Source organism: Zeus faber, assembly GCF_960531495.2.
Source record: "Zeus faber genome assembly, chromosome: 21".
Lineage (NCBI taxonomy): Eukaryota > Metazoa > Chordata > Actinopteri > Zeiformes > Zeidae > Zeus > Zeus faber.
In genome coordinates this window covers 23,243,996-23,262,493 of record NC_137208.1, presented here as the reverse complement: position 1 = coordinate 23,262,493, position 18,498 = coordinate 23,243,996, and the positions used below count along the sequence as shown (strand labels likewise).

General features: G+C 43.9%; 1 protein-coding gene across 1 annotated transcript in view; it reads right to left on the bottom strand.

Moving 5' to 3' along the window:
- Positions 1–147: 147 nt before the first annotated feature.
- The window catches only part of kiaa0930, a 29,327-nt gene continuing 10,976 nt past the window's right edge, over positions 148–18,498 (bottom strand). Inside the window, exons 2-10 of the mRNA XM_080022110.1 lie at positions 13,634–13,782; positions 8,394–8,498; positions 7,409–7,486; positions 7,109–7,210; positions 6,646–6,786; positions 5,475–5,663; positions 2,410–2,569; positions 2,058–2,213; positions 148–1,978 (exon numbers count right to left, since the gene is read on the bottom strand). Coding sequence (XP_079878236.1) covers positions 1,938–1,978; positions 2,058–2,213; positions 2,410–2,569; positions 5,475–5,663; positions 6,646–6,786; positions 7,109–7,210; positions 7,409–7,486; positions 8,394–8,498; positions 13,634–13,782 — 1,121 coding nt within the window. The 3' untranslated portion in view covers positions 148–1,937. The remainder of the gene's footprint in view (positions 1,979–2,057; positions 2,214–2,409; positions 2,570–5,474; positions 5,664–6,645; positions 6,787–7,108; positions 7,211–7,408; positions 7,487–8,393; positions 8,499–13,633; positions 13,783–18,498) is intronic.

Sequence of the window (18,498 nt, the reverse complement as noted above, 5' to 3'; positions counted from 1 at the left end):
ACACCTTCAGAGGAGTTGTGCGGTGGCACAAGGGGGCCTACACAATATTAGGCAGCTGGTTGTATTGTTGTGGCTGGTCGGTATATACTGCCATGATGGCCTTTAACCCAGACCTTTGTATTAAAACTGTCCAGGCAATCCTTTAAATTGTACTTTTTATTGTACGTTAGCTGTGACTTGGTATGTGAAGGTATCCCAGGAGACCTTTTACTGCCAAGCTTATTTGGTAAAATGACTTTTTTTTTTTTTTTTTTAAATATGAGAACAGGGAGAAGACACTATAACATTAAATATAACCGATGCGACAAAGCATATTAAAGTCGTTCTAAATAATATAAATTAGGTACGGCGTTTGACCTATTGGGTTTCAAAGACAACAAACAAATTGTATAAATAAGGAAAAACCAAAAACATACTTTGCGGAAATAACACAACTGAAGTGCGGAGTGAACATGCACATTACTTTGTGTCCGTGTACAAAAGCGACGATTAAAGCGTTTGAGGACCTCGATCAAAATCCCGCCTCCCCCTCCAAAAAAAAAGTTTAACTCCCAAGTAGTTAAATTCAGACATGTTCTCAAAATTTCCTCAAAGCATTGGAACTTTTTTTTCCCCCCAAATCAGTTTTGCACAATGGTGCAAAACTACCATTTAGCTCCTATCGAATGGCTGTTCAAAGCGTCCTCCGCTCAACGACGGTGCGATTACATTCAGCCAGAAGTGAGTCCCCGTCTGGAGACAGTCAAAAAGCCTTGCAAAATCCAAACTCAAAAGTGCATGTCCGTTCCAAGATGAATGACTAGACAACGGCGAGAGGGAAACGACGAATCGACGTGAATCTGTGAAATTCGCATCCGAGACAGAGCCGTTCTGACTAAATAAGTAACGACCGGCTCCACCCGGTCGAGGTCACCGGCCCTGAATCGAATGTTTGGTTTTGGATGAGAATTGGATTCACGGACTGACCCGCCGTTTTATCTCAACTCCCACACGACGCGATTCTGGTTTCGACCACAGACGATCCTTCCAACGCGTGTCGAAGTTGGACGAAATGGCTCGATCTTCCAGGGATGAGTTAGTGACCCAAAAACAACAAACAAAAAGAAAACACAAAAAATACAAACCACCCATTTTAACACACACAAAAAAAATCACAAAAGTAAGGTGACCCCATGTCTTAACTTGATTCGTACCCATAACCTAAATATAGGATGAGGAACTTGGTGCTCTGGAAGGTAGACCTTCCTCTTACAGTAACTTTAATCTGCGTGTTTTTTTTTTTTTTTTTTAAATCCAGAATCCCTTTAACCGACAGGACCTCGCGGGCTAGACGCGCGCAAACGCCAAGGCTACGCAAACCGAAAAAATGGGCGGAAAAATCGTTGTCGTCAAAACAAGAAAAAGAGCGTGAAGCTTTTTCTGGAAAAGGCCTTCCAGTGAAAAGAGGAATCAGCAGCAAGGTTATTTACAGAGAAAACAAGACATTCGGCGTCCCTTCTCCCCCGTCCTCATGTCCTGCCCGGCAGCCCTGCTCACCGTACCGCACCCGCCCCCCCGCCCCCCGAAACCACCAACACAGACCCTGGCGGAAGCCCCTCTGACGCCCCTGGACCTTTTCTTTTTTTTATTTTTTAAGAAGAAGAAGAAGAAGGAAGAGGCACTTCTCGGATGGCTGGTTATTTTTTGTCTCAGTGTTTTAAAACGAGTCCTCTCCTCTCATCACGGTTCAATGCAGGACTTTTGGTTGTCGGTGTTGTGTTGCTTCCCCCCCCCCCCCGCAGTCCTCTGGCACGACACCAGGTGGTGGTGTTGTCTCGGGGGAGGGGGGTGGGCAGGTGGAGGGGGCGGGGTCTGGTGCAGATAGGCACTTGGTAAGGCCAGGCTCCAGGAGGCAGCTGGGGCGGGTGGACTGTTTTTTGTTTTTTTTTATGGCCCTGCTATGTCATCAGAATGGGCTTCTGCCTCACCTCCAGGATATCTGCCGAAAAATAAATGGAAACATTTGAAAGCGGAACGCGCGGCCGTCGGCCACATCGGGGTTCGGTTTGACCTCTGACCTGCGGTGATGCGGTGGAGCGGCAGGGTGACGTAGGTGAGGTGCGAGTACAGCAGGAAGTACTCCTCGGTGCGGTTGAGCTTGAGCCAGGAGCCCACCAACGAGCGGCCCGTCCCCGACAGGGAGCGCGAGCGCAGGTTGGTGGCGTTGTGGAGATCTGGCGGGGGAGAGGTTTCAGAACGCAACTTTATAGACCACTACCCCCCCGTCCATGAGGAGGAACCAGTTTCCAGATCCACCACAAGGTCGATACATAAATGAGGAAAAAATGTGAACTATGTGAAATTGTGGAATATTCCTTATGGACGAACCGTTTCAAATCAAATCCCCGCCCGCCGCCCCGGTGGAAATACCTTCGTCGTCCTCCTCCCGGAAGAACTCCTCGCTGTCGTTGGCCGAGTGCGACTTCTTCATCTCGGCGATGCGGTTGCGCGGCACCTTGCGGCGCAGGGACGGCGAGAAAAAGGAGGGACGGTTCCGTTCCGGCGTCGGCGGGGTGCTGAACGACGTCACCTGGGCGCGGTGGGGGGGATTAGAAGCCAGGTTACTGCCACTGGCGCTGGTGGGCTTTTGTATGTGGCATTTGGCATTAATTACAGCTCTTACTATTGCAATTGGAAGAGATTAAAGGGGGTTCTACCCTTACTAAATCAAATAATACATTGAGATGGAATGATTTGAGATCTAATTAAAAAATGCCTAGTAGAGTATGGCTAGTTTTACAACTAGCATGTTTAATTTTACAACTACTATGCCTCTTTGTACAACTAGTATGCCTAGTTGTACAACCTGTATGCTGAGTTTTACAACAAGTATGTTTCATTTTACAACTATATGCCTAGTTGTACAACTAGTACGCTTAGTTTTACATCTAGTATGCCTCATTTTACTACTAGTATGCCTCATTTTACTACTAGTATGCCTCATTTTACTACTAGTATGCCTAGTTGTACAACTGCTATGCTTAGTTTTACAGCAAGTATCCCTAGTTGTACAACTAGTATGCCTAGTTGTACAACTAGTATGCCTAGTTTTACAACTAGCTTGTTTAATTTTACAAGTATCCCTAGTTGTACAACTAGTATGCCTAGTTTTACAACGATTATGTTTTATTTACAACTAGTATGCCTAGTTTTACAACAAGTATGCTTCGTTTTACAACTAGTATGCCTCATTGTACAACTAGTATGCTTAGTTGTACAACTAGTATGCTTAGTATTACAACTAGTATGCCCTATTGTACAACAAGTATGCCTAGTTTTACAACAATGTTTTTTTTCTACAACTAGTATGCCCAGTTCTACGAATAGTATGCTTAGCTTTGCAACTAGCATGCCTAATTGTTCAACTAGTATGCTTAGTTTTACAACAAGTATGTTTCATTTTACAACTAGTATGCCTAGTTGTACAAGTATGCCTAGTTTTATAACTTCTATGCTATTTTTTACAATTAGTATACCTCTTTTTACAACTAATATGCATTGTTTTATAGATAGTTTGCCTAGTTTTACAACTAGCATGCATAGTTTTACAACCAATATGCCTAGTTTTATAACTAGTATGCCTATTTTCTACAATGAGTAAACCTATTTTTACAACTAGTATGCATGGTTTTACAACTAGCATGTTTAATTTTACAGCCACTATGCCTAGTTGTACAACTATTATGTTTAGTTTTAAAACAAGTACGTCTAATTTTACGAGTATGCCTAGTTGTACAACTAGTATGCTTAGTTTTACAACAAGTATGTTTAATTTTACGAGTATGCCTAGTTGTACAACTAGTATGCTTAGTTTTACAACAAGTATGTTTAATTTTACGAGTATGCCTAGTTGTACAACTAGTATGCTTAGTTTTACAACAAGTATGTTTAATTTTACGAGTATGCCTAGTTGTACAACTAGTATGCTTAGTTTTACAACAAGTATGTTTAATTTTACGAGTATGCCTAGTTGTACAACTAGTATGCTTAGTTTTACAACAAGTATGTTTAATTTTACGAGTATGCCTAGTTGTACTACTAGTATGCTTAGTTTTACAACAAGTATTCCTAGTTGTACATCTAGTATGCCTAGTTTTACAACTAGCATGTTTAATTTTACAACTAATATGCCTAGTTGTACAACCCATTTGCCTAGTTTTGCAACTAGTATGCATAGTTAAAAAAATAGTTTGCCTAGTTGTACATCTAGTATGCTTAGTTTTACAATTAGTATGCCTAGTCTGTTAACTAGTATGCAGATAACTATTCAACTTACATTTGACGAACCTATTTACAATAGGTTTAATTAATTCATGATCCATTGCAGTTTCTATGTAGCGTCACAAGACGTCGAGCTAGCCAACAGTCACTATTAACAGACAGCGGTCACTATCCAGAAATATGGGACCACCGATTGCTGCTCTTGATCAATCACAATCGAGCCGCTTAATACTGGACTCTGATAGAATCTGATGCTGTACGTCATTTCAAAGTGGACGTTGGGGATACTTGGCCTTCAGTTATAGCTCAATGCTATGAAGCTCAGGTAGATCCTTCAACACGGGATTTTGAATTCACAGATATTGAGGTTACCATGTAAAGATTTCTTGGGATTAATTGTGATGATTCATATAATTAATATGATGACATATAACACAGCCGTCACTGAACCCAACCCACTGGGTGCAGGTGACTGATAGACGGGTACGTCCTGGCTCGCACTGAGTTACCTTGACGACAGTGATTCAAGGAAGTTATCCCCCTCCGAAAAAGAGCAGGATGTGCGCGTTAGACACGCACGCACGCACACGCACGCACGCACGCACGCACACACACACACACACACACACACACACACACACACACACACACACACACACACACACACACACACACACACACACACACACACACACACACACACATCTGGAAGATGGGCCTATGTGCTGAAAGATCTATAATTCAGCCCAGCCACTTGAATAATTGATGAGGACCTGATTTCAACCCCCCCTCACAAACAGAGCTGCAGTTCCAGCCCAGGAACCACTTTGTGCATTTTCTTCTACGTTGTTGAATAAACCAACCCTCCTCAAGCACCCAGCACCCAGCACACCCAGCACACCCACACCCACACACACACACACACACACACACACACACACACACACACACACACACAGACAGTGTTTGGCATGGAAGGCGATAAAGCTTTCACCAAACCGGTTTAAGCGAAGATCTGGGCAATAAATGACTATTAAGAGTTCGTTGTGTTCATCGATCACATGAAGACATTAAACATTGAGAGGGAATTATGAATCGCGATATAATAGATACACACACAGATCTTGCGTAAATGTACAAATTAATTTACAGTATAAAATTCTATATTTTAAATTCTATAAAATCTATCTGTCGCGGCTGTGTGTGGCGGTCACCCTCTCGTGTATGGGGGAGTCCTGGTCCTCCTCGGTGCCGCAGGGCGACGTGTCCCCCGTGGGGACCCTGCTGACGGCCATCTCGGCATGGCCCTTCCCCTGGGGGCCCTTCATGCGCACAAACTCCATGTTGTTGTACTTGTAGAAGCCGAAGGACATCCGCTGGGCCATTTTGGCGGCGACGCTCACCTAGAGGTGATAGCGGAGCATTCAAACGGACTGGTGAGAAGAGTAGCAGCTAGTCAGATTATAACAGATAAAATGGCTGTTTTTTTTACAGAAGGAATGGAGGTGTTATGGAAGGGATAACTGCAGCCAGCCAGTCATTACCGCAGATTAAGCCCCTAACAGGGTGATCAGGAAGTGGGTTATTTCACAAAAATGACCGGCTGGCTGGACGTTATCTTGCGTATTACCTGGCTACTGACTAAAGTATATAATAATACATTGGGATGGAATATTAATTGATTTTACAACTGGTATGCCTAGTTAAAGAGCTTCCACTAAGAATGATTAACCCTACAAAAAAAAACAAAAAACTAACGAAAATACCCGTCACCTTACCTATTTACTTCATATTTTTTAAACGAGTAGTTATTAATGTTAAACTGAACATATCTGCATTAATCTCTTCCATTTTAGTTTCTATGTAGCACCAGAAGATATCGCCGCTAACTAGTGTTAGCATTAGCATGAAGGCGACGGAGGAGTGTTTGCCCCATGGCATCGGTGATAATTCAAAAAATACATAAATAAATAAAAAAAATAAACCTCACCCTACATATGACTCCCCAATTTATTGTTATTAATTCATTATTGTGGTGTGGTTTAAGCAGCCACATCGGTCTTAGGTCTAGGTAATTGGCCCCAGGATAAGGGTGGCTGTACGCCTGTTGCTCGTTTAGAGTAATCCACGAGCAACCCCCATCCCCACGCAGACACATGAGAGGAGCCCTTAGCATGACATCTTTCCATGTGCTCCGGGCTTGTTCCACCTTGCCCACTTTCGACAATAAAACTGGTGTGTTTTCAACCCCAGTGCTATTTGCTAAAAATGTAAATTAGGCTCCACGCACCCACGCGCCTGCCAAATAATGCAACCCCTGGTTACACCTGCGATCCCCCTGTTGTAAATCACGAGGAACCCGGTCACATGCAGCCGGCTACTCACTCGGTTGTCGTAGACCTTCTTGAGGGCCTCATAGCGGATGGAGCCCTGGAAGATGACACCCTGGAAGGTCTTGCTTTTGTCACTGGCCACCAGCTCCACGCAAACCATCTCCCCCTCTCCCACCGTCATGTCACTGAAGACCTGCGGACCCGCGCGCGCACACACACACACACACACACACACACACACACACACACACACACACACACACACACACACACACACACACACACACACACAGTCTGTTTGCAGTTCAGAGCCCAGCTTTGGTGTTTTACGCAGCCTCCTGATTCCTAAAAGGCAGTCAAGCAATTTTCTGCCACTCCGCCTTGTACTGATTGCTTCCCCGGTGTGAAATTGGCTCAAAGGGTTCTCCCCCCACAGTTTCTCCAGAGCTATAAAAATCACAAGGGGTTGGTTTTTGAAAAATGCCGCATGTCGGCACGAAGCCTGCCTCGCTCACCTCCTCAAAGTTGTCGATCATGAAGAAGATGTTGGGGTAGCTCATCTTGGACTCCTCCCCTTTGCTGTCCATGGCATGCTTGCTGGGAGACGCGAACACCTCCTGCGAAGTGGGACAAGTCAGTTGATCGCCGTAGTTAGTTTGCCCTCCCCGGCAAGTATTTAGAACAAGCAGAGAACCCAATTATTATTATTATTATTATTTTTTTTTTATATCACACGAGTCGACACAAATACACTTTGTCTGGAGTGCAGCGTCAATGGCGTTCCTTCCTGGTTTCACTGAAGCCTTCTTTCATACCTGACACTTCTTCTTGTGGATGTGGATGTCCCCTGCGTCTGAACGCGTGCACACAGCACAGGTCACCATGTAGTCCAGCTGCAAGACAGCACACAGGCGATGCAGGTAATTGGAATACGGTTGCAAGGGACTCGTAGTGGAATGGCGGCCAAATGAACGCAGTGAAATTCGTTAACGCCTGTAAAGTATCCCAAATCTATCAGCAATTGAAAGGTCATATTTATCAAAGTGAAGGATCGAGGTAGCGGGCGAGGGGAAAACTGCTCGCGCACATCAGAAGTGCAGGGAAGAGGGCTCGAATCTCACTGTAAAAACCTCCTATGTGAATTTCAAGTTTGTGCCCATGTCTAAAAATAATGAATACATTTAAAAATGACATTGGGGATGTCATTCTTGCAACAACTTTATATCGTACCATAATGTCTCTGTCTTGCCTGAGTATGGGAAAATAAATGGGTAATGGGTTCCTTGGTCTAAAACATTGGCAAAAACACTCCTTATATTCAATGTGGATGAGGAGAGCTGTGCGGGAAGATTTAAAATGGAACTTGGACCTATTAAAGACAAGTGTGTGTATGTTGTGGTTGACTGGAGATGTCGCCCGTGCCAGATATACCCATTAATCATTCAGCAAATCTCACACATCAGACAACTTGGCGGCTGTGTCCATGGCCTTATGTGCCCGCCTATTGAAGCATCCAGTCCTTCCTGCCATACCTGCTTTGCTGCCTGCTTGGCAGCTGTAACATAGCCACCAATTTTGGAAGCACTGGAGTAGAGCCAATTTCCGTTAAACGATACATAATAAGATCATTTTAAAGAAAATCGGAGAATTGCATGTCAGATGCAAACATGCAATACAAACAACTAACTGCACCTACAATATTTGGATCCATCAACATCCTCCCCCAACCCCTCCATCCATTCCATTTCAAACCCACAACAGGTCATAGTACGGTCCATCTGGACGGTGTATTTCCCGCACCTTCTGCAAGATGAGATTCAGGTAAACGCTCTCCTCCCAGTCGATGTCGGGGTCGCCCAGGCCGGGTAACTTCTTGGAGTCCCTCCGGTAAACTTCCACCTCCACCTGAAATACAGCGGGGAAACGACACCGCTGTCAACATGCTGTTGCACCTTTTTTTTTTTCCCCTGAGCTGGAGATTTGGTTTTGTCTCTGTATTGCTGGTGTATTTCAAAAACAAGACTGACTATTACAGCACAACCGCCGGGAGTTCTGTCGAGTGTTCCACTTATTAGTTGCCTCGTCAATTGCCTTGATCGGCTTCACAGGCTGAGTCAATAGCAACTTTGGTTTTAGGGCAGGCGTCTACTGGAATGCGCTCATCGCAATAAATGTATCGAATCATTCTGCTCAATGGGGCAGAAATGCAGCCACTCGCTTGGAATGACTGGATTTCAGTTCAGCTCTGTTTCCCAGGGCCTGAGGTGGAACTGTTTTTAAAGGTGCACCAGGATACGGTGTGGGTTTGTGTAGGAGTGTGTGTGTGTGTGTGTGTGTGTGTGTGTGTGATTCTACCCAAACAAAATGCTTTTTGGTGGGAACCTGACAACCATCCAACCAACAACCTTCTCGGTGGTTGGGTGTGTTAGTTGCGGTGGTTTTGGGTGGTGGGATGGGTCATGCCATTCAGGCGCTTCGGGTGATATTACATGACAAGCATTAAGCAGGCCGCGATAGTTGCCATGGTTACCTCACAGAGTGCAGGTTTGCACCCTTAAGTCAACTTGTGTCAGTGGAAGATGAAGTCAATATACAACAGAGGGAAAATGGAGGGGAGCGTAGTTAACCTCAGCGCAGCGTACTTTCCGAAATAAATATTTCACAGACAAATTATTAATTTAGGTAGCATCCCAGTTTGAATTTGAATTCATTCTTTACTTGTTAAGAAAATCTTAAAACTACAAGCAAATTAGTTGAAACTTGCCATGAGCTCGAAGCCCAACGGGGGCTGATTTGTGCCGCAAAAGACTGGATTCATTACAAATAACCAACACATTCTACAGTGATTTTGGATGCACACAAACATTAAATGCAAAAATTGGGTATGAAGACTGACATTTACATGACTGTAGTGGTGAATTACAAAGAAAAAAGAACAGTAGTCATGACAAACAGGAGAATGTGTTTAGCTGAGCTGAAATAAACTTGGATTGATTTAAGGACAGTTTTCAAGTCAGTCATTCGTGACCAGTCCATCCAACATTGCTGGGACAGCAGCAACTGAAAATGAGATTAAATTAAATCTGGCACAATGCATCAAATAGCAACATTGATGTTGAATATTGTCCATTTATATTTACAAATAAATAAATACATTTTCATTCTACCAAGCAGCTGCATACTGGGGGACATTTAGACGTTTTATGTTAGAACCACATACTTTGCCCATTTCCTCAGAACAGAATGCGGTTTGGGGGGTGCGGGACGACGCAGGCACGAAAAAGGTTTCTCACCCATGTGAAAAGGCTGAAGTGAAACAATGTGTTGAATGTAGTCTGAGTGCCTGGCAAAGAGAAGTGCAGTAGAATCACATTCACTCCAGCTCCGCAAAACCGGAAGCGCGGGACGCTACCAGACAAGTTTCCAAAATGATGATGCCGAGGAGCTCAGGTGCTGGCTCCTGGCTGATCCAACCGTAGTAGAGCATGAGGAATGCCCATGTTCTAGACCACACTCTCTGCAAGGGTTTCTGGGCCGTTTGTCAAAAGCATCCAGAAATGACCAATAAACGACCAGACGATTTAGAAAATGATCTCGGATGCCGACAATCATGAGACAGATTCAATTTGCTCCTTTCTATTTTTTTTTTCCCATTGATTTCACGATGTAACTGATTGATGGTGATATGCTACCAAGATCTGTCCATGACGCTGGCTCACAATAAATCATTACTTTATGTAACAATCAATACATAACAATAAGTGGGTTTTTGACATCGTTTGCAATTTCGAACTAGTGTTTTTACAATCAAATAACATCAACTTCTCCATCCAGTGCAGTGATTACCTACGGTACGACATCATGAACCACCAAAAGCTTGTTGGCCGATAAAATCGTAATGACTTCAACCTTGTGTCCTATCATTTTGCCACGGTATGAAGCAGCCCTTCCCTCCTCGGCCAGACACAACGGAAAATGTTGCCAATACTGCTTCTAACCTCGTGGAAAGTTTGGCAAAGGCAACAACGGCTGTTGCTCAGGGACAATCTCTTACTCTTTCCAGTCACTCTGGATCGCCGGCAGGACTGCAGCGACAAGGGTTGGAGACAGTGCGAGGTCGTAGAGCGGAGTGTCGGCCATCAAAAAGGCAGACTCGAACAAAAGCAGCCCTGTGCCGTTTCAGAACGAGAGCGCCATGCTAACTCCGGGGCAGCCATTGTTGATTTAGATCAAAATAACAGTTATGCAACGGCCGTGTGTTCCCTTTAGATGGAAACGCGGGGAGCAAACTCTATATTGGAGTGCACAGAGAACGTTCTATTATTTGCCAGGAAGGAAGGAAGGAAGGAAAGGGAAAGAGAAAGAAATTAAGAAAGAAGGTAAGAACAAAAGAAAGAAATTGACAACAGGTAAATGGAATAAAAAAGTGAACGATTAAAAGACAGATAAAAAGAAAGAAAGAAACTGTGGAGGACAATTTGGAGAATTCAACAAATATTTTTACATTATGTTTCCATGACGACTGCATGTTCTGGACACTATTTTTTACCCACATAAGCATTGGCCCCAAAAGTGGAATATTTGGTAAAGGCGCTGGCCCAAACCTTCCACAAAGTTACAGGTTCGAGATGGTAGTTTTGGGGTATATCCCGTGGACACTGATCAGCCACAAGATTAAAACGACGGACAGGTGACGTGAATAACATTGCTGATCTCGTTCCAATGGCACCTGTCAAGGGGTGGGATGTATTAGGCAGCAAGTAAACAGTCAGTTCTTGAAGTTGATGTGTTGGAAGCAGGAAAAATGGGCAAGCGTAAGGATCTGAGCAACTTTGACAAGGGCCAAATTGTGATGGCTAGACGACTGGGTCAGAGCATCTCCAAAATGGCAGGTCTTGTGGGGTGTTTCCAGTACGCAGTGGTTAGTACCTACCAAGGGTGGTCCAAGGAAGGACAACCGGTTAACTGGCGACAGGGTCATGGGCTCATTGATGCACGTGGGGAGTGAAGTCCAGCCCGTCTGGTCCGATCCCACAGAAGAGCTACTGTAGCACAAATTGGCTGGCTATGATAGAAATGTGTCAGAACACACAGTGAATCACAGCTTGCTGTGTATGGGGCTGCGTAGCCACAGACCGGTCAGAGTGCCCATGCTGATGCATGTACCGCCAAAGTGTCTACAATGGGCATGTGAGCGTCACAACTGGACCATGGAGCAATGGAAAAAGGTGGCCTGGTCTGATGAATCACGTTTTCTTCTACGTCATGTGGACGGTCAGGGTTAGGGTCCTATCCGATCGAGCATCAGTGGGATGTGATGGAACAACAAGCCAGATCCATGGGGGCCCCACGCCACAACTTACAGGACTTAAAGGATCTGATGCTAATGTCTTGGTGCTAAGTGATTATTAGTGGTGTTTTTAATGTTGTGGCTGATCGGTATATGTGGCTCGAGAACTGCAGGATGAATAGAGTGGGGAATTTTGGCTAAAATAATAATAATAATAAGATGTTGCAATAATCGTAGATGTTCAGCATCCCCAGCAGCACACTTAAATAGCTGTCTAAAGGACCCTGGGCGTCATGTTGCTGTTGCTCCATTACAATAAAAAATGTAGCTACAACAATAATGTCAAACAGAGAAGACTGAAAATTATGAAAATATACCTTGAGGTTTTGTTTTTGGGGTGGAGAGCATTAAAAGTCCACACAAGAAATCCATAGAACTCAAAGCGAGTGCGAACTTCTCAACACACAATTCCAATTCCAGTTAATCTTTCTTAAAAGAAAAAGATCTATCGTCAGAGTTTTTCAGGTTGAGTTTTAATTTAAGACACCACAAGCAGTTTTGGATTATAAATTAGCAGCCACAGCAGATAAAAGCCAACGTTTTTCCACTTCCATTATGTCTTACCACAAGAAGTGTAACCAACCTGTTGACAAGCATTTGGAACCTTTGTAAACATGGTAAGATAGATAGACAGTTAAATAGATGGATGCTTGGGATGCACTGATTGTGAAATTCTGGGCCAATACTGATACCGACGTTACAGTTTTCCACATTCCAATGAACACTGCATCAAATCATACTTGAAGCGCTGCAGAGAGCCGTGTCTGCGTCTTCTAAAATTGAAAGCGAATGCCGTCGTTCCCTCAGACGGATAAAACAATTTTTAATGCTAAAATGGGTCGCCAATTAAACACAGGCTGGGCTGGCCCGCCCAAATAAAGCCTGTGTGTGGTGTAGGAGCCAAAGCACCATAGACATGTGTGTGTTAATTATACATTCAACAGTAGTGTTTACATTCACATTATACATAGAAATTACATTTACATAGATGACACAGTTTAGAAACTATACTGGTAAATTATGTTTACAATAGGAAGCCTTAGGAAGTCTTTTTTTAGTCCTTCATTTGGTTCTGTTATTCCAAATACAACGTCATTGCACTTTTACCCTTTTTGTCCCCCTGCTGTCTCCACAGTCCAAGCTGTGATTTGACCCTTTTTGTCCTTCCTGTCACTCCGTACTTCCTGACGTACACATTAGCAGGGTGTAGCTTTAGCCACTCGTGCTAAAAACACGCTCCACTCTTCTCTCGTTGGAGCAGCTTGGAGTTATCTTTCTCCTTTAATGGCCGTGTTTTAGAGGCGGAGCAACATAGTTGTAGTTGCGTGATTTAAGGAATTATTACTTATCTTTGGATTTACTCTTTTTAAAGAACATTTTCTTCTGGACATATTTTGTTACCTGTGCAACTTGGAATAAACACTTTTGTTGTTCTTTTTTTTAAATACCAGAGTCATGTGGAAGTATTTCCTAAGAAGAGCCCAAAATACACAAGTAACCAGCCGCTTCAACTACCACCTAAACGACCGTCAGCTCCTACATGTGGGAAACACTGGATAAACATCCTCCACTGCCATCGGTGAATGTCAACTTATTTGCCAATAGGACGATGGCAGGCACCAAGGGGAATAACGGCCGATACCGATTTACCGATGTGGCAGATAAAAGCGGTGCATCCCTGGTTGCTCACCTTTTTTCCCTCTGTGTTGTCCGTGCTGACGTAGGAGAGCTTCCTGCGGACGTAAAATAGCATGTCGTCTTGCCGCGGCGCCCACTTCTCCATGAAGTAGGTGGAGAACATCCAGGTCCAGAAGACGATGCGGTCGTCTTTAAAGCAGCCTGCAAACACACAGACAGCTATTTTAGGTTATAGGAATAACTACAGTGGGGCAAAAAAGTATTTAGTCAGCCACCAATTGTGCAAGTTCTCCCACTTAAAAAGATGAGAGAGGCCTGTAATTTTCATCATAGGTACACTTCAACTATGAGAGACAGAATGGGGGGAAAGAATCCAGGAAATCACATTGTAGTTTCAATTCACATTTCACATAATCACATTTTTAATGAATTAATTGGTAAATTCCTCGGTAAAATAAGTATTTGGTCACCTACAAACAAGCAAGATTTCTGACTTTCACAGACCTGTAACTTTTTCTTTAAGAGGCTCCTGTGTCCTCCACTCGTTACCTGTATTAATGGCACCTGTTTGAACTCCTTATCAGTATAAAAGACACCTGTCCACAACCTCAAACAGTCACACTCCAAACTCCACTATGGCCAAGACCAAAGAGCTGTCAAAGAACACCAGAAACAAAACTGTAGACCTGCACCAGGCTGGGAAGACTGAATCTGCAATAGGTAAGCAGCTTGTTGTGAACAAATCAACTGTGGGAGCAATTATTAGAAAATGGAAGACATACAAGACCACTGATAATCTCCCTCGATCTGGGGCTCCACGCAAGATCTCACCCTGTCACACCCATGATCCCAAACACACCGCCCGGGCAACAAAGGAGTGGCTTCGTAAGAAGCATTTCAAGGTCCTGGAGTGGCCTAGCCAGTCTCCAGATCTCAACCCCATAGAAAATCTTTGGAGGGAGTTGAAAGTCTGTGTTGCCCAGCGACGGCCCCAAAACATCACTGCTCTAGAGGAGATCGGCATGGAGGAATGGGCCAAAATACCAGCAACAACGTGTGAAGACTTACAGAAAACGTTTGACCTCTGTCATTGCAAACAAAGGGTATATAACAAAGTATTGAGATGAACTTTTGTTATTGACCAAATTCTTATTTTCCACCATAATTTGCAAATAAATTCTTTAAAAATCAGACAATGTGATTTTCTGGACTCTCATAGTCGAAGTGAACCTCTGATGAAAATAACAGGCCTCTCTCATCTTTTTAAGTGGGAGAACTTGCACAATTGGTGGCTGACTAAATACTTTTTTGCCCCACTGTATGTCTGCCTGAGAAATCCAAATATGGACAGTGGAGATCACCTCTAGATCTTAATCAAACACTTGAAATATTCAATTTGAATAAATATTGCTGAAATAAAAATAACACATTGTTATGTTTGAATGCGTGCTGAGTTTGTCAGTTTGCAAAGTTCTGTTAACCGGCTATCATGCAGGTAGGCAGCAACTGTTGGTCATAGTTGGACATTGCATTATAATAGCCTATATTATATATATTTTATTATCATAAAAGATGGATTACAACATCTTGACAGTTTGCAATGACTTCAACATTGGTGAACGCCAAGTTCAGAGGAAGACAGCGTAACAAAGCTCTCCCAAGCTAAGCTGTCCCACAAAAATGAGACACACTGGTGTACCAGGTGAACTGTTCATAACAAAAAAATAAACTTATTCCAAACATGGGATGTCAGGATATTATTCATATTCTTGGGTTTTTAGGGTGTCGTCCCTTCTCTACTCTGGAGAGAGGAGGGTTTTGAATGCATGTTGGAGGATCACACCCATCGTTATCGTCATCGTACTCTACCCGATTGCCAGGCAACCGTTGCCAGGTGGCAGGGGTCTGGTCAGTGGAAAAAAAAAAAGTAGGAGCTCAAGGTGCAGTCGTGCAGGTGTCCTCTGCTCATTCCAAGATTTCACTTGATGGCATAATGACACGCTCGCGGACAAGCAGGCATACAAAAACATATGCGTCCTTGTACAAGGAGGCCCACAAGATGCCTGTCTGGAATAAAGTCTGCGTTTACTCTCCTTTCCTGCCCCCTAAAAATTCAACATACAATTCCAAGGTATTCTTGTACTCCAGGAAATTAACCCCCTAGCAGCATGAACTCTTACGTAAAGAATAGAATAACTACATTTTTTAACCCAGTGTGACGGCTCTGCGCTTAAATGTGGTTCAACGGCGGCAAAGCCTTGAAAGAAAAACCCAGATTAAATCTCCTTTTCGAAACCAGGAAACTCCCATTTATAGTCACGTGTCTTAACGTGTAAGAATAACAGATGTATCAAACAAATATATTTCTAACTTCTTATAAGGCCAGTCCTCCACCCACCTCTATCAGAGGGAGAGGCAAGACGCGAGGCGGGAATTCCTCCATTTCGTCCACAGGTTATTTCTTCCACAGACGACAAATGCTCGGGCTCAAACATTCATTTACTCATCCAATATGGATGTGGCTAGGCGAGGCACATGCCAAGGCTATTGCTGGTCAATACAGTATAATATCGCAATATGTTTCTGCATCACGTTATATTGATTTAGTTGAACTACTGCCAAGTGCCAATGTTAGATTACAAATTTGAGAGCACGTGGAATGGCATTCCATTTCCATATGAATTGACCTTGTGCACAATGTGATATTTAACACAATGTGATATGTTCTTTGGCTGCAATGAGGCTGCGAGACATCTGGGAAGATCCTAGTAAAGTAAAGTAAAGTAATCCTAGTAAAAGATCCAAAGTAATGCCAGAAGCACTGGTCTTTACAGCTGTCAGGCAGTGGGAACCTCTAAATCAAAAGGAACGCATGAAAAATAGATGACAAAGACAAATACTCGCAGTTCAAATTTGACCTATTTACTTTCTTACACAAACAGCATTAAAACTCCCCCGAGCCAATAGAATGTGAATTTTGCAAAGCTTTGTCGGGAGATACACGCATCATGAAGGGCCTGGGGTGGGGTGGGATGGGGGCTGCTCTCATCTGGTCTCCTGGGTGACATCAAAGCTAACTTGATCTTCTGATGTCACTGCTTTTACCAGAGACAAATATCTCTCAGCGACATAGTCCATGGGGCATGATGGTGGCCTGGACAGAGGTTGACGAGCATCTTTAAAGACTCTCAGCCCCGGGACAGGTATGAGAATAGACTAGAATATCTCATATTGTCATTGTACAAGTAGGATAACAAATACGTCCTCTGCATTTGACATATCCCATACCAAGACTCTTTGGTCAGGGGCGGCGGCACGGTGAGGAGGATGACTAACTAAATCTGTGAGGAAAGGTCATTGTGGATTAAAAAAAAATAGAGATACAATGTGTGTGACCTCTTTTTAAAAGGTGTGAACTCCCTTGTGCAATGTGTGTTGATTGTGAAGCAGTGTCAAGGGGAAATGCCTGTTCGCCAAGACAAAATGAGCATTTGGCTTGATTGCAAGACCGGGGGGGGCACCAGAATTGCGTGTTGGCTTCTCATTTAATTTCTCGTGAGGTGGATTGAATTAGTCGGCCAAGTCGATACGGTGCTATGAGGCCAAACCTTGTTTGTGTTGATCTGCTGGCACTCTAATTTTGTTGTGGAATTTCCGAGCCAGAACGCAATGAAGTCATTCGGTCAGGTTGCTTTGGTGCTGAATGGATTTACTACAAACGACCCATGGAATTCATTTATAAAACTGCAGAGACGTACACTGATGTTTTAAACTTGACAAATGTAAGTTCATTTCTGGATGACGTGTTGTTAAGAGTGAGGCCAATCGACTCGAGTCTCACTGTGCTGCCGATTAGTTCACATTGGTGTGTGTAATGCTGGTGTACAAGGATGTCCACAAAATGGCAAAGCATAGAAAAGACTGCTCCTTCAAAAAATGTTAAGAATTTGACTACTGTTTGGGGCACCAAACACCATTTTCAACATGGCTCCATTCTGTGGGTTTTTCAAACATGGGCATATTTGTTTTTACTGTTACAGAGACTTGTCCCTGGGGTTTCAAACAACTTCTCCTTTCCCATTTGAAACACACACACACACACACACACACACACACATACATACACATACACATACACATACACATACACATACACACATGCACATACACCCGCCCCGTGACCATTCATCACGGGGCGCGTGACCATTTCGTCGGGGTAAAGACGCCCACAGCATGACCTTTGTCGGGATCAGAGTGCACAATATTTTTGTCTTCTCACGATGGTCACCAGGTCAGATTATGCGATCATAGTGCCATAAATTCTTGCCGTGTTGGTCGGTTAGACTGGCAACACTACAAGTATGACCCAGACCGATCATCGTTGCGCGAGTTCATATAGGTCGTCGGGGGGGGAACTGTCAACAAACATGGCTACAGAAGCACTCTGTGTGATGCTGGATGACTGTTCTGAAAGGGAAATTAAAGAAGAAACGATTGTGGACCCATTCCGGTATAGCTGCGATCGCTTGTACAAATTCTGTCGCCTCCCGGAAGGTCTCTTTCCCTCCGCTGACAGAGCTGGGAGAGAGCCCCCCATCTCTGGACGCACCCAGAGTAGGGGGGAGTACCCACGCTCCCCGCCAGGCTCTGACGGATCTTCCTCGGTTTCGTTTTTCCACCTGACAGCAGCGACAACAGCATTCTGTCATCCTATGGGTCAACGTCAAGGAACGTGTCATAGCAGTTGTCAGACTAGGCAGGAAAATGCAAAAAAAAACTCTTGACACGCTGGACTTTATGACGGAGAGTCGTGGGGCGCCTCAAAATCGGGCTGAATTTGTGAAGTCTAACCTTGCATTACAGAGATCTCTCAAAAGCAATACGTTCACATTGACCGCAAAAAACAGCATGAGCGCA